Source organism: Petaurus breviceps, unplaced genomic scaffold, assembly GCF_028583685.1.
Source record: "Petaurus breviceps papuanus isolate PSGF00001 unplaced genomic scaffold, PetGlider_PUasm1.0 90879, whole genome shotgun sequence".
Classification (NCBI taxonomy): domain Eukaryota; kingdom Metazoa; phylum Chordata; class Mammalia; order Diprotodontia; family Petauridae; genus Petaurus; species Petaurus breviceps.
This window is the reverse complement of record NW_027187368.1, coordinates 4,068,183-4,092,986: the sequence shown is the minus strand read 5'-3', so window position 1 is coordinate 4,092,986 and position 24,804 is coordinate 4,068,183. Positions and strand designations below refer to the sequence as shown.

At 38.1% G+C, this 24,804-nt stretch overlaps 1 protein-coding gene across 1 annotated transcript in view; it reads right to left on the bottom strand.

Annotated features, from left to right (window-relative positions):
• The window catches only part of MEGF9 (multiple EGF like domains 9), a 122,212-nt gene extending 100,415 nt beyond the window's left edge, over nt 1-21,797 (bottom strand). The window contains exon 1 of the mRNA XM_069073809.1: nt 21,059-21,797. Within this exon, the coding sequence (XP_068929910.1) occupies nt 21,059-21,587 (529 nt within the window). The 5' untranslated portion in view covers nt 21,588-21,797. The remainder of the gene's footprint in view (nt 1-21,058) is intronic.
• Between the last annotated feature and the right edge of the window lie 3,007 nt (nt 21,798-24,804).

Genomic DNA, 24,804 nt, shown 5'->3' with positions numbered 1-24,804 from the left:
GACAGTCCAACAAGGAAAGATCTGTTCAAAGTATTTGTTATTTTGTTTGTATATGGTCTCTAGACTCCATGTTCTCTCACCAACACACACATACATTGAGGAGGGTGGAGAAGGAAACAGAAGAGAAAGGAGTCTAGAGTGATATCAATTGGTTGTGATGGGTTTCTCATTAAACAGAGGCTTGGTAAGCACTTACCAGTAATATAGTACTTATAACTATATAGTATAGCACCAGTAATATAGTTACTTTGCAGTGTCATACACTAGATAATTCAGGAACCTCAGAGCATATTTCAGGGATCCATTTTTAGTTAGCACACACATTTGTCCCTGTTAGTGCTGACCCTATTAGATGTAGCATAGTATAGTTGAAAGAAGTCTAGATTTAGAGTCAATTTGGGCTTGGATCCAGAATCTTCTAAATACTAGCTTTTTGACCTTGGAGAAACCACAACTTCTCTGGGCCTCAGTTCCTTTCAATGAAAAATGAAGGGGAATGGAATGGATAGTTTCTAAGAATCTTTCCAGTTAGAGCCTCTACTTCCTCATCTGTAAAATGGATAATTATTTGAAGCTGAAAGCCATTTTAAAGACAAAAAGACACAATTTACTAATGTCAAGATAGGTGTCCATTAAAATGCATATGAGGGAAATGTATACTTTGCAATGGGGAAAGGTAGGATGAAAAGATTACATTTTCTTAAGAAATAAAAATCCTATGAAAAGTCGTACCACAATTTTCCACAGAGTAAACAAATATCTTAAGTTACATTACAGCATTAAAAGGATACATGTTGCATCCCATATAGTTTAGGCAGAGGTCTAGGATGGAATTGGCCTCCTCCTTAGCCCTTGTACAGATCAGTTCAAGCTAGGTCAGAGATACTCCCTACCCCCCATAAAGTACTCAAGTTGCCTTGGAGCTCATGGGGGTCTTCCTGGAATCCTTTCACATTAACTCTTGAGTCAAGAGTTGAAAGAAGCCTGAATAGAGTAGAAAGCCCCAAACCTTGCTGGAGAGGTGAAAAGGATCACCAGAAAGAGATGTGAGTGTTAATTTACCCATTTTTTCCAGGCACTCTCCTTCAGAAACAGGAAACTCTTGGAGCCCATGATTCAGAGAGTCATACTTCACAACACGTTGTTACAGCTTTCTTTATAGTTCTTTCCAAACTGGTATATGCTGTGTGGTGGGTACAAGAGAGGCAGGGTGGTGAAGTGAATAGTGGTCTGAACTGGGAGTCAGGAATACATGAGTGCGAAGGTCTCTGATTCTTACTAGTTGTGTGACCATGGGGAAGCCCCTAAACTTCTCTAAGACTCAATGGTCCCAAGTGTCAATTGTAGAAAATAACGCCTGTAGTACCTAACTCACAGAGTTGTAGAGGTAAAATTAAATCGTGCACAATAAATTCTTTATAAACCTTAAAGTGTAATAATAATAATAAGAAACCCAATAATTATTGTTACCAAAAAAAAGAATACATGCAACATTAAGACAACTGAGAGGATAATGTTTATTTACTTGACTTGTTTTAAAGATCAAAACTATTTGGTTACATTGTATTATTAGATCATATAACAAGTAAAAATAAGGGAAACACAACAAATTCTTAGAACCTTTATATAGAAAAACTCAAAGTAACTTACATATTTTAGTTACTTCATATTGAACACTAAAATATAAACTCATTGAAAATGGGGATGCACTCACTCTAATCTTATATCCACAAGCACAGTGCCCGGCATAAGGGAGGCACTCAATAAATATTTGTTGATTGATTCATGGAAGCACAGCAGAAGATACTATAGAAAATAGAATGTTGGAGATGAAAGGGATCATGAAACATCAAATGTTAGAATTTAGTTAAACAAATATTTATTAAGCACCTCCTTATATACAAGTCACTGGAGATAAAAGGTGAAAAGAAGCAATATAAATGATTAGACTGAAAGGAACCTTGGTGATCACGCACTTAATAGACGTAGAAATTCATCTGGGTTGATCTCCATATCAGAGGTCAAGTAAATTGGCCAACATAACAGTACCAAACTTAAAACCCTGGCCTCATAACTCCTAGTTCAATGTTTTTTCACACTGTTCCACAGCTGCCTGTCTCATCTGTAACTAACATCCTGAGAAGCTGAGGAGCAAATAATAGTCTCTCCAATTTACAAAGAGGGAAACTAGTAGTCACAAAGTGGTTATAAGACTTTGCCCCAAATCACATATAATTCAGATCTTCTGATTCCATTACACTGGTTAACTGAACCACATTGTCTTATATTTTTGGAAAACTATAAGCAACAGCCTAATTTAAAAACCAAAACCAGTTATAACAGGATAGTTCTGTAGTTAGTAGTACATCAACAATTGAGTATAATAACACCCAACAGTTAGTGGGCTTTGTGTTTTCAGAACATTTTATAGGTATTCATTAACCTGCCCAGCATAACAGGAAGGTGAAGTTATATGCTAAACTCTGTTTTAGACTGGAGTAAGCCAAAGCACAGAGACAAATAGTGACTTATAAAATGCTAAACAAGTCTGCAGTAGAAGTTCCAAATGATTATCTCTATCCAAGGCTTACAGAAATGCAGAATTTTAGAGTCTAAAGGGCCCTCACAGATCATCTAGTCCCTGTATCTGAAGGGAAACTCCCTTTCCAATATCCCTAGCAAATAGTTCTCCAGTCTTTGCTAAAAGATCTCTAGTATTACATCTAATCTACCTAACTCCATTTAATGGCACACCTCAAATGAGCCTACATCTTCTAGTTTTAGCCTCTGTGTATTGATACTCACAGCACTCAACAGTTACTTCTATGGGTGCAGCTATCCTGGAGTCTTGGATGATTTTTAAGTCATGTGTAGGAGACACTTTGTTTGAGCAGAGTCTTTAAAATTTCATTTAATTCTGCCTAGCCAAATGCTCTTTTTTTAACTGAAAAAATAAGAAAAATTAGGGTAGGAAGATTTCATATTCTCTACACTTATGTTAGTTATGCAACTGTGAAGATATTGTTGGCTACAGAAATCATCTCTGAGTGCTTAACTATTCCTTTCTCATGATGTACAAGTAACATGAAAGACAGGAGAATGAAACTTAAAAGAGTTGGAAAAGTCTTTAGTTATAATCTAATTCAACTCTCTACTCACCTCCATATTACAGATTAGGATTACCTGTGTATATATATTGGGAAATGAAGGTGGTCAAGTTATGTAGCAAAAGCATGGTAGAATGAATATAGTCTGGGTGCTACACTTTTAGCCATAAAATGTTAAAATAACACGAATGTTTCTAGCATATTGGGTGCAGACAGAATAAAGAGCAAGTCATAGATAGAATGAAACAGAAAGGATAAAGACAAATAGTATGTAGATAGAGACAAAGAATAAGGACAAGTAGCATATAGAAGGAAACATCATAGAGGAAATACACCAGTATTAGTATACCAATCATACCAATCATAGATGGCTAGGTGGTACAATGGATAGAGTGCTAGACCTCACAAAGTTCTGAGCTCAAATTTTACCTCAGACACTTGCTATATGTGTGACCTTGGGCAAATCACGTAGCCTTCGCTTGCCTCAGTTTCCTTAATTGTAAAGTAGGAATCATAAAAGCATCTCTTTCACAGAATTGTTACAAGGATCAAATGAGATAATATTTGTAAAGCTTCAGCACACTGTCTGACCTTTAATAAACATTTATTCCTTCCCCTCCCAATGATATATCATAGATCTATCAAAGCAAGAATTCACGGAGGGATTTAAATCTACAGCAGAAGGGAATCTATACTAATAATTATCATAGATCCAGAAAAGTATAGAAGTATCCTATCTTTAAAAAGCATCCACAGCAATAGTTGGAATTTGAAATTGTTTTCTTTCCAGATGATCATCTTATTTTATATGTATAGAACCCTCACCCTTGAGTGTTGGCTTTTTTTTTTCAAATTTGGAACTTACTCACCAATAAACATTGTAATTTCATGTGGAAATGACAGAAAGAGGACTAAAAAGGATAGAAAAAAAACCCACTTCCTGTGAAACTGAATTTACCATGTATTGCCTGTTTATTATCAGCTTTAACATGTTAGTTCTTATCTGTGTCCCCTTCTGAATGTCCTTCATTCTCTTCTATGTGTTTTTGTGATTCGCTGATTTACTTTTCTGTCTTCTTTTTCCATCACCATCACTCCCCTTCTTGACAAAGTCTCCACCCCACCCCCCCAAAAAGTCCTCCCTTCTAACAAATAAGTCAAGCAAAACAATTTTGTATTATGTTGATCATGGATAAAAATGTATATCTCATTCTATGCCTACAGTCCATGACCTCTCTACCAAAAGGTAATGGAAAGCTTGTTTCATCAGTTGTCTGTCATCATGATTAGTCATTTTATTGATCAGAGTTTCCTAGGTGAGTTACAGAGGTCAGATTTTTAGCACGTTAGCTCAATGTAAAAAGCTTCCTAATAATTAGAACTGTCTGAAAATCAAACTGTCTGACTCAAGTTAGTTTCCTATTACTAGAAGGAAAACACGCAGAGGCTAAAAGACCTTCTATGACACTTCTATGTCAGAGATGCTATAAACGATAGTTTTGTGCTTCAGAAAAAGATTGGGCTACATAATTTCTAAAGAGTCTATGCTCTAATATTATGTGTTCTATGGTCCCTTTTAGGTCTAAGATTCCACAATCATTTTCCTCATACAAATCAAGAAAAATCACCAGATATGAAAAAATAAAAGGGAACCAGATCCAAAGAGATCCCTGGTGGTTAGTTTATTTCTTAAGAAGCATGCATTACTAAAACAAAAGAAAATTCTGACAGTTTCCAACTTCAGTTAGCTAAAGGTTCTAAAATGTTCCAAATAGGGTTATTTGTTAACACTCTCTAGCCAGGTTCAAAACAGCCCCAGTCACTTTCCTTCCCTTGTGGCTAGGCAGGGCTTACTCCATTTCCCAATTGTGTAAATTCTTTCTTCACTCATAGTTTAACTGGAACAATCATTTTATTATCTTAAACACATATACACAAACATACCTACATGTACACACACACACATACACACAACTCCATTTGATTCAATTCAATTTAACAAACATTTATTATACACCTACTATGTGCAGAATACTGTTCTAGTGCTAGGGAGAACACAAACACAAAATTCATCAGAGCAGAGACTAGCTTGTTTATGACCAAACATTGGGAATATGACATATATACAAATAACAATGTAAAAGCCATAGAACCTAAGAATTAGAGTGATCCTAAGAAGGCCACCTATACTAATACATACATGACCAAGAATCTTCTTTATAACAATGCCTAAAGTGGCCAGTGAACCTTGAAGACCTCTAGGTTTCACTGAAGAAATCTACTTAAAACTTTTGGAGACAGCCCCACTCTACTTTCATATATCTCTAATTGTTAGGAAGTTATCCTTAAATCGAGCCTAAACTTGCCTCTTTCCAACTTCCACCCACTGTTCACATAGTTCTGCCCTCTGGGGCCAAGCAAAACAAGTCAAACTTTTCCATATCACAGCTCTTTAAATACCTGAACACAACTTCACCCCACCCTTAGCCCAAGTCTTCTCTTCTCCAGGATAAACAACCCCAATTCCTTCAACTGATTCTGATACGGCATGACCTCAAGAACTTTCACAATCTTGTTCACCCTCCTCTGACCACTTTCTAATTTGTGAATATCCTGTCTGAAATATGAATTCTAAAATTTAACATAATACATGGAGGTGGTCTGAACTATCACTTCCTTTTCTCCGCACCTTTTAATGTAGCCTAAGACCACCTTAACTTTCTTGATTATGATGCACTGTTGCTTTGTACTAAGTTTGCAATCTACTAAAATTCCTAGGTTTTTGTTACATGAACTGTTATCTAACCATGCCTCCCCCATCTTGCAACTTCAAAGATGATTTTTTTTTAAAAAAACAGAGTAGCACTTTACATTTTTCTTTATAAATTTCACCTTACTCAAACTGGTTTACTGTTTTGGTCTATAAAATCTTTTTTTTTAATCCTAATTTTGTCATTCCACATATTATCTAACCCTCCTAAACTTTCTGTCATTTGTAAGTTTGATAGAACCTGCAGGAATGGCTTCATCAAGGTCACTAATAAAAATACTGAGCAGCACCAGAGAGGGGATGGGGAGAAAAATCAAGGAAGGTCTTGCAATCACAAATTTAGATCTAAAAGGACCCTCAGAGGTCATATAGTCTAGTCAGCATTTTACAGATGAGGAATTAGGTCCAGGACAATAAAGTGATATTTGTGCTGGACCTTAAAGAATGAAAAGGATTTCGATAAGCAGTGTTTGGGAAGGAGAGACATTCTGGTATAGGGAATCATGAGCAAAGCACAAGGTAGACATGAGGGTTAGCAAATAATTAAATTTGAGTTGGGGGGTAGGGTAAATGTGACAGACCAATGTGAGATAAAGTTGCCGAGGGAAGGTAGACATAGTCAGACTACTGAGAGCCAAAATGTTAAGGAGTCTGGACTTCATGTAGTAGGACTAGTGGAAAAACAAACTAGCAGAATGAAACCAAAGCCGTAGGGAAAGGAGGTTTCTATATCAATTAGGAACAAATAAACAAATAACTTCTGATGCCAAAACTTCTAATTTTCTCAAATGACTTTAGGCATAACAATGTATTTTACCAAGCTAGAAATCACATTTTATTTATCTGATTCTATTTCCGTTGCAGCACTACCATCTTACCAGTCCAGGTTGAAGTCTCAGAATCATCTTTGATTGTTTTCTCTCCCTGAGTGTCCACAATTCTATTGAATTCTACACACACAACACAACTCACATTCATCCCTATTTCCACTCCATTATTACCACCCTAGTTCAAGGCTCTAAATCATCTCTAACCTGGACTATGTTGTAAAAGCCTCCTTACTTGTTCTGCTGCTTCCAGTCAGTCACTTCTCTTTCTAACCCATCCTTTATAATGTAAGGCATAAGATTTGAACACATCACTGCCCTAGTCAAAAACACAAACTCCTCAGCCTGGCATTTAAGGCTTACGATAATCAGGCTCCAATCTACCTTAAGAACCTTATTTCACAATGATGGTCTACAAATTGTTCCCTAAATATGTACTCTCCTGCCTCTATATATTTACACAAGCCATCACCCATGAGAGAAAACTACTCTCACTTCATTACTCTCAGAATCCTCATCTTCCTCCAAAGCTCAGATCAGGAACGTTCAAGGAGGCCTTCGTTGATCCCTATCTACCAAAGAACTGAAAATGTTTTCCCCTATTTTTATAGGGTATTTTATCCAGTTATTTCCTTTGCCCATCTAATATTTATACTTATTTGTATTCTTATTGCATACTCTTCCTTAGTAGAAAGTAAGTTCCTTGAGGAAAATAACTAAATCACTGTTTACCTTTGCATGCCCAGAGCCTAATGCATAATATTCACAAAATATGTAATCTATTTGCTAATTCTAAGAGATGAGTGGTAGTGTGATAAAGTTGAAAGAGTATTTTAATAAAGGTCTTTTGACAAGTCTAATCAACATTCAGAGTCAGAAGACCTTCATTCATGCCCTAGCCCTTCTGGTGACCCACTATGTAACCATGGGCAAACCTCCTCTCTTATGGCCTCAGTTTCCTCCTCTATAAAATGAAGAAGTTGGGTAAGATAATTTCAAAGGTCACTTCCAGTTAAATGTCCTAATGTTCTTTGTTTAAAGATCACTTCAGTCTCTGAGATTCTGTAGAATTTTTCAATTAAAAAACTGTGTGAAATAGAAAATTCACCTCCTTTTCAATCACTTTCAGAAATTCATATATAAGATTTACTAGTAGTTCAATTTAAAAAAAATAGGCATTAATCTTGGACACATCTTTGACCTAGATAATCAAAACATACTATGTTACACATTTGCTTCTCATGGAGAACAAGCAAACAACTTTGAGGAGAATGAATTGTTGCTGCATCATTGACAGAAATTACAGTTGGTGTTTAAGGTTAAAGAAGAACCAAGGAGTAGCCCTGAGGAAGGTCAAGTGACTTGGATTAACCTCAGCACAGATTTAACATCTTTTTATAGGATTTTAGAACTAGAGGAACCTTGAATAATATATCCATGGAATTACAGAATTACTTCAGACGCATTTGCCAGGCAGTATGCTCACAAATATTGATCACCTTAACAATGGGGCTAAGCTGGTAGATGAGCCATTTCCAGGGTTCTTGAGTTTACATGTCCTACAAAGGTAAAAAAAGATTTCAGAGGCCATTTTAAGTCAATATCTCACCTAATTTAGGCATCCTTTCTACAGCAGCCTGGACTGATAATCAATTAGCTTGAATACTCTCAGGGACAGTAAATTCACTATTTGATAAGAAAACCTAAGCCATTTGAGGACAACAGGATCATAGAGACTAGAAATCATGTCATACTATTTTATAAACAAAGAAGTTGAGGCCAGGGAGATTGTGATTTGCCTGAGGTGATTCAGGTAGTAACCAGCAGCCCCAGGAGTTGAAACCTAGGTTGTAAATTTGGTGCTCTTTCAGTAGCACATAAAAAGATCAAGGCCCAAGGAAGCCAATTGGTTTACCCAAGGTCACCTAGGGAATGGCAGAGCCAGAGGGAGGACTTAGGTTTCCCGACTCTTAACTCTAGGCCTCTTCTTATTAAAACTCAGATATTTTATTCTGGGAAAGGTTATAGCTATGACTGCTGGGGTTGTTGTTGTTTTTAATTTAACAGGGACAAATTCTAGGACTTTATTGTGAGAGAAGATTATACAATAACAAAAATGCTTTTTCATCAAAGCAGGCCAGACTCCAAGGAGTTCTACCTCACTCAAAGCCTTGCGTGCATAATCATTCTCATGAGCAGAAAACAAAAAGAAAATGAAGGGATTCTTCTAGATTTTACTAGAAAGTACATGCAAGAGTGGCACAAGTAGTTCCTTTTTATCAATATCATTATGTTTGATTGGATAAGGACTCATAGAAGGCTATGAAAGAAGATAAGCAACAAATCTCAACTAGTATATTTACTTGACTAATCTTCCCCAGCAAGGCGGCCTGTAAATTATATTTTAAACCAGACCTCTGGTTTCACTGGTACAGGGAACTTCATTTCTCACTAGGATGTACTCTTCTGGCCTTTTCCATCATGAATTAGAAACCTCTTCATTCTGAAAGATCAAGTCAGGGCTGGAACTCAGCAAGTACACTGTGCTTGTGAGGCCCTTCCCTCTGATTGGAATCCTCTTCCCAGAACCACCATGGAAGGACAGTGCCTAGGCCAGCCATCTCTTTATTTCCCATCATGCTACATTCCTCTGGGCTTCTCCATCATGCCATCATGTCATGTACCTTCTCCACCCACTCTTGTTTTTTTGTTTCCTTTTCTGTGTTATCTTCTTCATTAGACTAAAAGCTCCACGAGGGCAAGAACTTTCTTTTTGTTTTTATTTGTATCCCAGCATTTAGCACATAATAATTGCTTAATAAATGCTTGTTTGACTGACTTACTGATTTCCAGGGAGGAAATTACATCTGCCAACTTAGATCTGCAACTTCTCTACAAGTTATAATCTTAAGAGAGTTTCCTGGGACACTAAGAAGTTAAATGATTTGATCAAAATTACAATACCAGTATGTGTGTGAGAAGCAGAACTTGGAACACAGTCCAAGACCATAACTCTCAACCTTCCATCTTGTACAGAGTAAGCACATAATATCTGCCAAATTATTAAATACGTACTTAATAATTTGTATATAACAATTCATATTTACATACTAAAAGAAAGTAGTAGTTGTTGTGTCAGAACACATAATAAATAATGTTAATTAATTTCTGAAATTTTAATTTCTGTTTACTAAAGAATTCATTCAAACACCTCAGAAATCCATGGCAAAATGAAACTGATATCTCCTAAAATTTCTTTCCTTCAGCAAATCATCTTAAAGCCATTAGTTATCAGTTATAGTCATAAGCCAGATTGGGGATGACTCAAAATATGGCAATTATATATAGCATTTCCTTTTCATTTTGCAATTTAAACATGGGGGTGGGGGACCCATGGGGAAGGACCACTTCTATAGCTCCAACTCACATTTCCTTATAGGACTAGATAGAGATAGTCCTTTACTCTTAACCCAGGGAATGTAAGAAAAAAAAAAACAGATATGGGGGAAGGGATGAGAGGCAACTGGAAAAGTATATAGACCAATGGTCTCCAACTTTTTTCAGTAGAACACCTACCTTGCTTTTAAGACAGGAAAAAGTATCCAGGCAATTTTACAGTAAGTTCAGGTTTACTAGTTGAAAGAGACTGGCCAAAGGTGGACAAGGGGTCATGTCAATTTCCTACCCTCATAAACAATTTTATTATACACTCCAATAATTTCCAAATAGACTAAATGTTAAAAGGTCATATTATTTGGAAAAAAAAAGGAAACTAGATGACTATTTTTAGTTCTAACGATTAGGTTAAGAATTCATAATCACATAAAGAACAGAGATCACACATACATACATAAATATATGACCACCAGCCATTACTAGATAAGTAGTCAAAATATAGTTTTCAAAATAAATGCAAATTATCAACAGTCATATAAAAAAAATTCCAAATCATCAATAAGAAAAATGCAATTAAAACAATCAGAAGGCTCCACCTTTTATCTGTCAAATTTGCAGGCATTAAAAATGGAAATAGTCAATAGTGGAGAGTCCATAGAAAGGCAAGCACATTAATTCTCTTTTGGTAAAACTGTAAATCGGTTCAGACATTCCTGGAATTATACAAGAAGAGTCATAAAATTATTGATACCCTTTAGCCCAGTGATCCTAATAGTAGGCATATGCCTTAAAGAAGTCAAAGATGGATGAAAGTTTAATATATGTCGAAATATTCATGGCAGCACTTTTTGTGGTATCAAAAAAAAACTGTAAATAAAGTGGGTGCCTAAAGATAAAGGAATGACTGAATAATTTGCGGTATATGAATATAATGGAATATGATTACTCTGTGAGAAATGACCAATACTGTGAATCTAGAGAAACATGATAAGATCCCACATGAATTCATGCAAAACAAATAAAGCAGAACCAGGAAACAATATCCACAACTATAATAAAATAAAGTAAATAAAAGCACTAAAAGGAAGCTGAACTCAGATTAAATGTAACATCCAATCTTGCTCCTAGACAACAATGTAACACATTTCTCTCTTCTCCATAGAAAAGTGGAAGACCACAGATTTAGAATGTTATATATGTAATATATAAATATATAAAATATATGTCTATAACACTCTACATTATATCTAGATGACAGTATATATAGTCAGATATAATGCAGAATGTTTCATATATATATATATATAATCAGATATAATCATGGTGCCTGTTTTCTTATTAGCTAATTTTCTTTTTTTCAAGGGAGAGTTCAATAGATGATTGGGACAGGGTACATCAGCAAATAATAGAGGGTTTTTTATTTTTAAAAGCAAGCATATATTTATTAAAATATTTGTCTCTTTGGAAAGGAAGCCCATATTCTTACCAAATTATTTACTTTTTTCAGTTTATTATGCTTTGCTAAACAAGGAATTGTTCCTGGTTGGGTTTTTTTTCTTTTAAATAGTATTTTTTTTTCTAAATACATGTAAATGCAATTTTTAACATTTGCTCCCTCTTTAAATCCCTCCTCTCTAAGATGGTAAGTAATCTGATATAGGTCATATATGTGCAATCATGTAAAACATTTCCATATTAGTCATGTTGTGAAAGAGGAAACAGAAAAAAGGGGAAAAAAACTACCCAAAAAAGGTGAAAATAGTATGCTTCAATATGCATTCAAATTCCATAAGTTTTTTCTCTGGATATAGATAGCATTTTCCAGTATGAGTCTTTTGGAATTGTCTTTTATCATTGTATTGCTAAGAAGAGCTAAGTCAATCATAGTTGATCACAGCATAATGTTGCTGTTACTGTGTATAATGTTCTCTTGGTTCTAACTTCACCTTGTATCAGTTCATATAGATCTATCCAGGGTTTTATGAAATCTGCCCAGCTGTCATTGTTTTTTTCTTTTTGGAGGGCAATCGGGGTTAAGTAACTTGCCCAAGGTTACACGGCTAGTTTTTTTGTGTGAGTGTTAAGTGTCTGAGGCTGGAACCAAACTTGGGTCCTCCTGACTCCAGGGCCCAGCTGTCATTTCTTACAGCATAGTAGTATTCTATAATATTCACATACCACAACTTGCTCAACAATTCCCCAATTGATGGGCAACCCCTCAATTTCCACTAATAAAGGTATTTTTTAAAAGATGACAATAAAACTTAAATGAAAAAGATACTTCCATCTATTTTTTAATTCATATTAAACATATTTTCACATTGTCATGTTGTAAAAAAGAATTAGAACAAATGGGAGAAACCAAGAGAAAGAAGAAACGAGAGAGAGAGCGCGCAAATAGTATACTTTCATTTAGAATACTATATATATATATATATATATATATATATATATATATACACACACACAATAGTATACTTTCATTTTCATCTCCATTTAGACTCCATAGCTCTTTTTCTAGATGTGGAAAGCATTTTCCATCATGAGTCATTTGAAGTTTTCTTAGATCCTTGCATTGCTAAGCAGAGAGAAGTCTACCCAAGTTAGTCATCATACAATGTTGTTCTTACTATATAAAATGTTCTTCTGGTTCTGCTCACTTCACTCAGCATCAATTTATGTAAGTCTTTCCAGGTTTTTCTGAAGTCCACCTGCTCATCATTTCTTATGGAACAACAGTATTCCATTACATTCATATCACATAACTTGTTCAGCCATTCCCCAATTGATGGGGCATACCCTTGTTTTCCAATTCTTGGCCATCGCAAAAAGAGCTGCTATAAATATTTTTGTACATGTGGGTTCTTTTCCAGTTTTTATGATCTCTTTGGGATACAGACCTAAAAGTGATATTGCTGGGTCAAAGGGTCACAATTTTATAGCTCTTTGTGCATAGTTCTAAAATGCTCTCCAGAATGGTTGAATCATTCCTAGGGGAAGGTTCACTATTTTTAGAGGCTAACAAAGTATCAAAACATGAGGTAAAAAGGAACTTGAGGGTAGGTAACAGGGTATGAGTATGGGAAGGACAAAAGTCTCCATACTATTACCGAACTAAACAGAGGCAGTTTAAGTAACAGTGAGAACAAAAAGATTCCTGAAATAGGGAAGCAATAGAGATATTTTACTTCCAGGAAATAATAAGGCTTTTTGCCTGAAGCCACCCATACCCTAGGCATTAATATTAGTAGAAGGTACACTGGGGATTGAGAGTAAGAGGATCAGGATTCAAATCCCAGCTTTGCTATCTGTGTGACCTTGGGAAAGTCATGTAACTTTACTGGGCTAATCTCTGCCTCAACATTAATAAATATAATAACAAAATATACATCATATAATAAAGTACTGGCTTTAATACCCTCTGTGAAAACTAAATCTGAAAAAGTTAAAATTTAACTTCCTACCTTACTCCCAAAGTACATGATTTTTATAGAAAAATAAAATAAACATACCATAAACTGTAATGGCCCTGTCTTTAGAAAGTACACAGATGCCATATGGCATCCAGTAAGGTAGCTCAATCAGTATCACATGGGTGTCCAGGTAAGCTAATTTCCAAATTGTTTAGCCTATTTTAAACGGGAAATTTTGTAATTTAAATGATAGGGTACTCAAACAGTTTTCTTATGTAATTTCATATCCGTTTATTAATAAGAATAGCCTCTGACACACATAGAAGAGAACTGTTGCTTATCTTTAGCAATGACACTAGTTATAGTCAGATTTTTTTTGTTTCTGTTAGGAAAGTACTTTCTTTATTCTTTCCCTGAAAACACACTCAGTAGAATTTGGGAAGAAGAATCACAGAATGCTAGCTAGCACTATAAGGGAGACAGTAAATTCCCAATCACTGAGGTTTTCAAAAAGAAACTAGGTGATCATTGAGATTTATACTAATATATATGTTAGACTTCTGAGGTCCCTTCCAATTCTAAGAACTTATGATTCATTCTACAAATATTTAATAAGATTTAAGACCCAAGTGTTTATAGAGAACACTGTACTAGGCACTGGGGAAGAAACAAAGTTTAGATAAACATGGTTCTTGTTCTCAAGAAGCTTACATTCCAAGAGAGAAGAAAGGCACATACACAGATAGCCATGATAAAATATTACTCCATAATTAAACTGTCTATTTAAGACTGTGCCTCTATCTTGCCCATGTTGGAAGTTTATTAGCCATGTACTGCTTTTACAACCAGTTCACCCCTCTTACATAGCCTGGGGGCCTACTACTTCCTGGGGGTTCACCATATTGGGGCCAGCCTTTTCAGACACTAAATCAATTTTAGTCCTATGGCAGATCAGAATTCCTTAATTTGATCAATCCACTAGCTTCAGCCTCCCACAGTAGTTGGGCTTATAGGTGTATGCAAGACAATGGGCATTATAAGTACATTAGAGATATGCAAAAGTAAATATGTGATCATGGAAGGAGAAAGTCATTACTGGCTGAAAAATCAGGGAAGACTTCATGGAGAAGATGCTGTGTGTTAGGTTTAGGAATTCATTGGTCAAAGGAAGAAAAAGAAGACATTTTAGGCATAGGAAACAGCATGAACAAAGCTCAGAGTTAGGAGTTTCAACTTTACTTAAGAGGCAATCATGAGCTATTGAAAACTTCCAAGTTGAGTGTAACTAGATCTATGCTTAAGAAAAATTATTCTGGCAACAGTATGAATGATGGTGGAGGAGGGGGGAGAGGAAAAGTGGAGGAGAAGATAAAGGTTTAAACTTAAAGCAGAGGGTAGAAAAAATGAATGGACAGTTGCAGTGGTCCACGTGGGTGTTAATGAGTATACAACAGGGTGCCTAGAGTAAAAACAGAGAGATAGGAGGGAGATTCAAGAGATGCCTCAGACTTAACAGGTCTTGATAACTGATTGGACATGAGAAGGGAGAGGGAAGAGACATAACCAAGGTTATGAATATAGAAGACAGAGGAAATGGTGGCATTATATAAATAATAAAGTCATAAGAAGAAACCGGTTTAGAAGGAAAAGATAACATGACATTAGAAAAGAGAATAATAGAACTAGGACACAGAAGTCATCCAATTCAACCACCAACAGATAAGGAAGCCAATACTTACAAATATTTTATATCCCCAAAGTCCCACAACTAGGTAGTGGCAAAGCTAGGACTAGAATCCTGGTATTCTGGATGCCTAGTCCAGTCCTCTTTCTACTACATTAAACTGTCTCTCAAAGACATGTATGGCCTCATAGTCTAATAGAAATAGTTAAGATTTGTATAATAAAAAATATTGATTACTGACAGACTATGTTCAAGACCAAATGACAACACAGTTCCCTATGTTCAATACTGTTGAAGATATCCTTTATTAAGATATCTCCAAAGACCTATTTTCTAGAAAAATCTTGAAAGAATGAGATATAGAAAATAGTAAATTCTCAAGTAGAAAGAATAATTTGCTTCTATAAAGAACATGAGGAGGGGCGGCCAGGTAGCACAGCGAGTAAGAGCACCGGCTCCAGTGTCAGGATGACCTGGAGATTGAATCCCGGGCTCAGACACTCAGCACCACACCCAGAAATAACTGGCTGTGTAACCTTGAGCAAGTTACTTAACACCGATTGCTTAAAAATAAAAAAATAAAAAAACATGAGGAAAATTTATAGAACTAGACAAAAGATAGGGCAATAAAGGAAAGAAATAGAGATTTTTACCTAGAAATGATTTCATTTCTTACATCAGTTTGACTTGTGGCTTGGTAGCATTGAAAGGATTACTGTTATTCTTCTTATAAAAATTAATCATATGCACTATTGAACACCATACCACATACATAGTGATAAGAAAAATGGCTTGTTTGGAAAACTTTTTTTCATAGTGATTCTAATAGACTACATGCATGCAGTCTTAAAGCTTATAACATTTATCCTCTCCATTTTTAAAAACCTTTGTCTAAAATGATCAGAGCAGTAGTAGTTAGCACAAATAAGAAAAAGTAAAATCAAAAGTTGTGGATGAAAAAGATCAAGTCATAGAAGAATCTATAGTAATATCTCAGGTCAACAAATAAAAGATTTTTTGTTTCATAGCTAAACAGAAAGTCAATGGCAATGAAAGAAACTCAAGGAATGTTAAAGCTGGAAAGAAACTTAGAATACAGAATGTCAGAACACACAAAGGAGAGAGATATTAGGTGAACGGGAGTTAGTGAGTGGACAAAAAGTTCCATGATGGCAGGGACAATTTTGTCTTTTTTCTCTTCATTCTCAGCTCCTGGCACAGAATTGTGAGCATCAATGTGTGCTGAGTTGTTGAACTGAAGCTAGCAATCTTTCCACTTGATAAAGGAGAAACTGAGGCCCAGAGAGAATGATATGTACTTGACAAAAGGTTGTAATGCATTTTTTAAAAAATCATCTCAAATGATATTCCTGTCTTTCAGGTAAGTAAGATCTTGGGCTTTTATTAATTCTGTCTCTCTTAAAACTGGTCAGTACAGAATTTACTAATAATAAGTTCTATAACATATTGTGCTGATCAATAAAATAGGCAAAGTGATATTTTTCTTTTCTTTTTTTTACTAGGGTGCCAGGAGATGAGTTAATATCTGTGAGAGAATCTGAGATTAAAATAATGAGAATTTTATTTCTATTAATCTTAAAGAAAATCAAGACTCTAAAGGGTAGTCATATTCTTCCTGTATATTTTTGTAGACTGTGGGCTACCCACAAAACCCCTTGGAAACATGATTCAAACTTAAGACTGTAGCTTCTTAAGGCTGGTTATACTACTCTGACAACTGATTAGGAGATTGAAGTATTTCAAGAGCTGTGTGTAGCTGTGTGATAGGACACAAAAGATAGCTATGGAAGGACACTGAACCTGACCCAGAGTAAGCTGACTACAAACGATGTTTTCATTCATCACCGATCATAATAGAACTTCTTGAAAGGATAACCAAAAGCTTTCATGTATTTTTTTTTTTTTGCATTATGGTCTACAAAATAACCCCAAATAGAAAAGAATTTGTAGGGAATAATTATTTTGCAGGCAGTCTAAAGCTGAAAAACATTAGAAATTTCAAAGATTAAACTCTAAGAATCACTTGTTTTCAATACAAATTTTCTATTCTTTTACATATGACAGTTTGTTTACATGAGAGCTGGCAGGTACCTTAGAACATAGAATGGACTCTTTATCTCCTTGTTTCCTAGGGTCTTAACATATTTTCCAGTCATTAAATGTTGCTGACCTCTTCTTAAACTTAACCAAGTGAGATTCAAAAGCAAAGTTGCAGGGAATTTGGGGATAAAATTAACATTTCCAGCATGGCTAAAAAAGAACCTGCACTTTTAGATCTTTTCTTTCATTATCTGAGGGTTTCTGCCATACTCTGCTCGTATGACACCATTTAGGTTTCCAAACCCTGGAACTCTAATCCCAGCTTAGACACTGATTTCTTTCTTATAACTCAAGTCACAGATAAACAATTTTAATGACTTTGGCCTAAATAATGCCCTACAAATAATCTAAGAATTGTAGTTGTGGAAGGGACTCTCACAACTTATTATTTTTTAACCTTCACTCCTATACCACCTAAATTCATATTGTTTTTATCTATGCAATCACGCTGCTCTATGAGGACACAGTAACCTGTTCTGACTTGCCCTCAGATTTCTGTCTATAGAAAAATCTTCCAAGTTCACAGAATACAAGCATTCATAATTTTATCAGTATCTTCTTGCTTTGACCTGAATGGTACCCTAGTGATTATTATTGTCTTCTAGTACCAAAGCCTTCTAGTTCCCCTTCTCAAATGTACAAACTATTCTGATGTTTTGCTCTGGTAGAAGAGAATGGTGTCTGCTGGATGAGCAATTAGTTTCAGTTTGCAGAGCAGTGTCCCAGAAAATAAAAGGAGGCCCTAACTGAGGAGCTTTTAGCTATAGGCTTTAAAGGAAAGAAACTCTCACTGATTGAAAATGGAGCCTTAAGACCTAACCTAAAGACAGTTTCATAAGAATATTACCAATGGCACTGAGCCCTAACAGGAATTTGCATTTGCCAACCTTAGCTATCTTCTCAGAAACCAGGGAAACAAACATTGCAAGGCAAACTAACTTTGCACAGGCAACTGTCATTCTATTAGAAGCACACCACTGAGCAATCTCTGGAATTCTCTCCCGAGGAAAAGTCACTACCTGATCACATTACTTTCTAGTTGGAACTAAGTCTGTTAACCTGACCCAAATCTTTTCAGCATTAAGAGTTAACTACATGCTCATATTCTAGCATGAATTACATGAAATGCATAGTCTCTAAAGCAGAGGAGGGCTATTGAAGATTTGTTATTACATGACTTAGGTTACTTCATGATCAGTGGTAATTATGCTATTGGCCCACTGGGTATTAATATTCTAGTTTCACTATTCACTAATATTCTAGTTTTACTATTCAAGTATTTCTTAATATTTTCACAAGAGTAATGGAAAGAGAACTAAATTGAGAGGCCATGGATGCTAGTTATATAATTTACTTTGTAAATAGTATTTACAATTTTAGTAAATTGAATATTATTTACCTATGTACCTTTAAGCAAGTCACTCCATCTCTCTGGGCCTCAGATTCCTTCATCTGTAAAACGGGGTTGTTGAGCTAAATGACCAAGGCAGACCTATCAGCTTTAAATCCTGTAATAATAAACTTCATAGAATCTTTACTTGTGGCTTTTAGGTATCATAGTATATAAAGCAATGAACTTGGGAGTGAGGATGACCAGAGTTCAAATCCTGCCTCTGAACATTTGCTAGCTATGTGAAACTAGGCAAATCACTTAACCTTTTTCAGCCTCATTTTCCTACCTTACAGGGCGCTAGTGAGGATTAAATGAGATTGCATATGTAAAGTGTTTTGCAAACCTTAAGGCCCCAGTATGGGTATCCCCTTCCATAACTGAGGAAACTGAGGTCCAGAGAAAGCAAACTGATTTGTCCAATGTTATAGAGTAAGGGGCAAAACCCAGCTGGGTGGAACCAGTTCTTTTGACACTTGAATGTTTAGATTTGGCTGCTACTAATAGTTGATATCTTCTATTTATGCAATACTTTATAATTAGTTGCAAGGTGTTTTCCCAAACCTAGAGGTCTTAGTACTACTAATGAGGAGAGTGTGAAATCTATCAGGTTTCAACCCAGGATCAAGGTTGGCCCATTTATACAAAAATGTCATCCATCTCTAAGTATACTGAAAAAAAAAAAAAAACTACATAAACAAACCTAAGCTAGTCTATCATTCTCCCTCTTTGAATACAACAAACTGAAAGAGAAATCATTCTCAGGGGTGAATAAAAATTTATAATCCTACTTAAACTAATGTCCAAAAGATATAAGGCAAGACCCTTGATCTGTCATATGCTTGTAAACACTGGTAAAAACTCAAATAGGGCAAAAATATGAAAAATAATAATAAAACAATTCCACAGCTGCACTAGCAGTTAAGGGGTTCAGAAAAGTCTTATTTAAAGTAGTCTTGGACAATAACTTGAAAGTTATATCTCACTTGTTCAATTTCAGTCCCACCTTAGGTCTCAAGGCACCAGAGAACTTAAGATCAATTTCTGGATCTAGATCAAATGAAGTTCATTATTTGCAGGATCTCAGGCAAGTCACTTAAATTTCCTGTGCCTCAGTTTCCTGTCTGTAACAGGAAAAGTCTAAGACTAAATAATCTCTGACATGCCTCCCAGATCTAAATCTATGATCCTATGATCTTAAAATGTTTTAAATAAAAAATTTCTATAATATCTTCTTTGACTATCATAAGAAAATTTCTTTTACAACATGGAATGAGAAAATATCATTTATGATATATGTAAAAGCACTTTACAAATGCAGAACTAAAAATATGTTACTATTATCAATAGTAAAATCTAAACCACCAGGTTTTGAGGAAAATGTGGATTCCTGCTTAGACTTCTAGATAAACTTGTGGTTGGAGAGGCAAGCAGGAAGAGAAAGAAAAAACATAAAAGATTTTTTAACCTATTTTTAAAAGTGTGTTCAACCTAGATACTGTACTGTAATTTCCCCTACATTCAGCACACAGATCCCACAAGATCTTCCCATGTCATTGGACAACTTGGATCCCTATGGTTTTTATTCTGTGAGCAGTCTTTACCACTGTTTGTAAACATGATTCTCTCAGTGTTTTCTCCACCTGTCACATGGCAGATACAAAGTTTAGATCAACAACAACAAAAACCAAAACCAGAATAAGAAAATTGAGGGCTTTGGAGGGCCTGGATACACAACTTTTCACCAATGGAGCAAGATCTTTTCCCTTTATGGAAAAGAGACAGCGCTAACAGCCAAAATTCATGAACCAAAAGTTTGTCCCGATTCAGTGTCTGAGACAAAAGCATATGAACTATGGGTAGGAATACGGGTCCAGCATCTTTCACATCCTCACCAAGGAGTAAGTGGCCCAGAAAGGGTGATACTATTCGCTGGCCCAGGGAAAACCGAAGTTCCCTTCCAAATCATTACCACCTTAAAAGCATTTGGGACAAGCCATAATAAAGAAAAAAAAAATCAAGACCATTTTACTAGGGCCAAAAGAGAGAAAAAAGGTCGGGAAGATGTTACTTATTATGGTCCTTCCACACGAGAAACATGGGGAAGGTTGAGGTACCTCCTCTTCTCCTTGCTTTCCCTGAGCCCTTTAGGAGTGAGGTTAAAGACAGCACCCAGATAATCTTGGGGTGGAAGGCCAGGGGCCACTCTGAGTCTGCTTTGGGGAGGCTAACAGCACCAGTGTAAAAATATGGGGTGACACCTGGCTTAATTGGGGCGGGGAGGGAGGCCAGGAGCTTCCTCCCCAGAGGGGGAGGGGTGCGGAGAGGGTGGGGCGGGGCGGCTACTCACCTCTGGGCGTGGGGTTGGCGGGCTGGTCCGCAGGTGGGGTGGGCGAGGGGCTGCTCCAGAGCACGGATGGGGTCAAGGTCAGGGTCGCGGTCTGGGTCGCAGCCACGGTCTGGGTCGTTGTAGTTAGAATCAAAGTTGGGGTCGGGATCAGGACCTGGGGGGCTGTGGTCAGGGCGCTGCTGGGGCCCGTGGGGGCGGCCTCGGTCCTGCGGGGCGTGGGCTCCGGCTCGAGCTCGGGGGTCCCCTCTGCCGTGGGGCTGGCGGCCGCGCTGACCGCGATGGGGGCGTGACTGACCGGCTCCTCCACCTGCTTCGCAGCAGCCTGGTCCCGTTCCTCGTCACCGCCAGCCTCGGCGGCTCCGGAGGGGGGTGGCGAGGGGGCGCGGTCCCGTCCGCCCGCGGGGGTTGGGACCGTCCCGGCGGCGGAGGCGGCGGGGGAGGCGGAGGCTGAGGTGGGGACCGAGGTGGCGGCGGCGGCCACGCAGCAGCAGAGCAGGGCGATGCCCCCCAGGCTGGGCAGGCTCCTCATGGCGCGCGCGGCAGCGGTGGCCCCGGCCGGTCATTCATTCAGTCAGGCGGTCACTCGCGCACTCGCGCAGGAGGTAAGCGCGGCGTCCGGCCCCGAGCCCAGCCGAGACGAGTCAAGCCGAAAGACCGGAACGGAGAAGGAGACGGAGACGCCGCCGCCCGCAGCCGCACCATCCCTGCCTCCCGCCCTCCGCCTCCCTCTGACAGGCGGCCGGCCGGGCCGGCGGGCGGGCGGGCCCGGGAGGAGAGCGACGTAACGGACGGCTCCGCCTCCTCTCTGGAATCGACGAGCCCTCTAGACCAATCCTGGGTCACTCCAGCCCACGTGACGCCTCCGCTTCCCGACCTCTTTGTGCCCCGACGACCAATCAAAGGAGACTGGGAGCTAGGCGAGGAAGGGGGAGAGCGGAGGGAGGGGGGAGGGAGGCGCGAGCTCGAGCTCTAGCATCCCCGGCCAGCGGTGGTTTCGGCTGCATTGTTCGCTGAGCGAGCGAACGAGCTAGCGGGCTGCGAGCTCCCTCCCTCACTGCCGGGCGTTCGGGCTGCAAACAAAGGATGCACCCCCAAGTCCGTTGTTTTCTAACCTCGGGTGCGGGCAGTGTATTGTGATGCCCATCGTTCCTTTAAACTAGCCAGCCCGGCCTAGGGTACGGACTGTCAAGTGTTTTTCTCTTCCCACACACACATACCCCCTTTCGTTCTTCCACGCCGAACAATGGGGTGGGGGGTGGGGAGCGCTGGGTCAGCAGCCCCAGCTGCTATTTGCCTCCCAAAGCAGTATCCCCGAACACTCACGCAGCTCCGGGATTCAGAAAATATACCACAGGCATGAGATGGAGATGCAGCCACTTCTGGGGAGGCAAAGGATGTCCCAGTTTTGGATAGATGGGAGCCCAAAGCCCTGGCTAATTTCATTAAACCAAAAGCAGTCATTACATGATCCCAGGGAATTAGCACCTCACAATAATAACACAATTCACTTTTCAAGCTATTTATCCAGTGTTTTTCTCACGACAATCTTTTGAGATAGTACAAGTATGATTGTCGTCCGTATTTAGCGGATAAGGAAACTGAGGTTCAAAGAGGTGTAATGGCTTGTCAAAAGTCACATAGCTAGAATCAGAGCTGGATTTGAGCCCAGGTGTTCTCACTCCAAGACCAGCACTCTTTCGTGTATTCTACAGTGCCTTGCAAAATTACCGGGTTTTGCAGGAAGGGTCAGGTACTAAGAACTCACAATAGAAAAAGCATTGTATTTGAAGTGAGAGAACTTGAATTCTAGGCTCTTCTGTTTAATATCTGTGAGATCTTGTCCAAGTACTTCTATGGACAGTTTCCTCATCTGTAAAATAAGATAGTTGTCCTAAGTGAATTCTAAGGTTCCTACCAAATCTAAATCACATTATCTTATGAAATGCATGTAGACTGCTCTTCAGTTTGGAAGGGGCTTTCAGGCTATAAGGCCTATTCTCTACCCAGAAGGGCTAAACTTCCCTTTACCCCTGAGCTCATTCCTAATTATACTGTTGATAGTAGCTGGTGTTTCCTTGCTCCTAACGCTCAAAAACCCCTGCTCCCCAGTCATATTCATACAAAAGGGATAAAGGAGGAAAAGGATTATCATTCCCCTTCCCCTTAAAACCTGACTCCACATTCCAGTAAGAAAGCCCTTTATTTTAAGAAAGAAGCCCCATGTTTGAGAGTATAAAGTATGTGTCCAGGACAGATCTCATGCCTATTTTGCTTCATATAGGTAACAAAGTATAGTGGAAAGTATGAATGATATATACGAGAAGTTGGGAGACCCCAGGATCTGATACTGGTTCTGCCAGGAACTGTGTGACACAAGTCACTCCCCTTTTCTGGTCTTCAGTTCCCTCCTCTGTAAACTGAGAGGGTTGGATGACATGATCTCTAAGAGCCTTTATAACTCTTAACCATCTAAAAACCAATCAGATTCTACTGCCTCACTTAATAGCACTGGATGTGTATAATACGTAAAAGTGTGTTCCATTTGAAAAAGCTCATCATGACATCTGGGCTCTCATTGGTTCTGAGACCAACTCAGTTCTGTGACCTTGGGCACATCAATCCATCTTTTTGTGAAATGTTTCCCAATTAGTTAAACAGAACCAATATTTCCTTTATCTCTTTACAGAGCTATTATATGAATGAATTAGATCATATCTGTGGCAAATGCTGAGTTCCTGTAAGGACAGAATAGCATTTCTGTATGTTTCTATTCAAAACCAAATCCTGTCTCCAGAAAAAAAAAATCAAATTTTTATCATGTGTTGCTTATGTTTCTATTTTGAGATACAATCATTTCATTTATTCATTCAACATTTACTGGGTACCTACCAGGCAGTACATCATTAGTCAAACTAGGTATTATGGGATGTACAGAGCTGAATAAGGTATGACCTCTTTCTTCATGGATCTTTCAGTTCAGTAAGAGGGATGAATCATACTCAATTATCAATATAAAGTAGGTTGCTATATGTAAAAGAAGGGAGTCAAGTTAAGAAGTGTTTACCTACCATGTGTCAGGCACTGTTCTAAGTACCAGGGATGCAAATACAAGAATAAAGAAAGACAGATCTGACCCTATGCTCAAGGAGTTTGCGTTCTAATGGGGAAAGACAACACATAAAGAAGCAAGTGTGGCATGATGCTGAAGTGTGGAGAAGCAGAAGCAGAGCTAGGAGAGAAATGAAGGCTAACTAACCTGGGCCCTTTCTCAAAATACAGTTTCTGGAAGGAACTCATCAATGGGAGGAGGTCATTGGAGAGGAGGGATATTCTAATGAGAAGACTGGGGAGAACGGAACTTCCAGGGTAAGAAGGCAGCTGGGGTCAAGTCAAAAGTTCTATGAGAGTCTAGAGGAGGATCTCTTTTGGTAGTATCAATGAAAGTAGACTGGAACACCGTATCATTTGAACTAGACTTTGAAGAGGTAGGATTTCAACCCACAGAGATTAGGGGAGTTGTTGTTTAGTCATGTCTCGACTCTGTGACTTCATGGACCGTAGCATTCCAGGTCCTTCTATCTTCTACTATCTCCCAAAGTCTGTCCAAGCTCATGTTGATTGCTTCCCTGACATTATCTATTCATCTTATCCTCTGCCATCCCCTTCTCCTTTTGAATCTTTCCCAAAATTAGGGTCTTTTCTAATGAGTCCTGACTTCTCATTATGTGGCCATAGTATAAATGCTT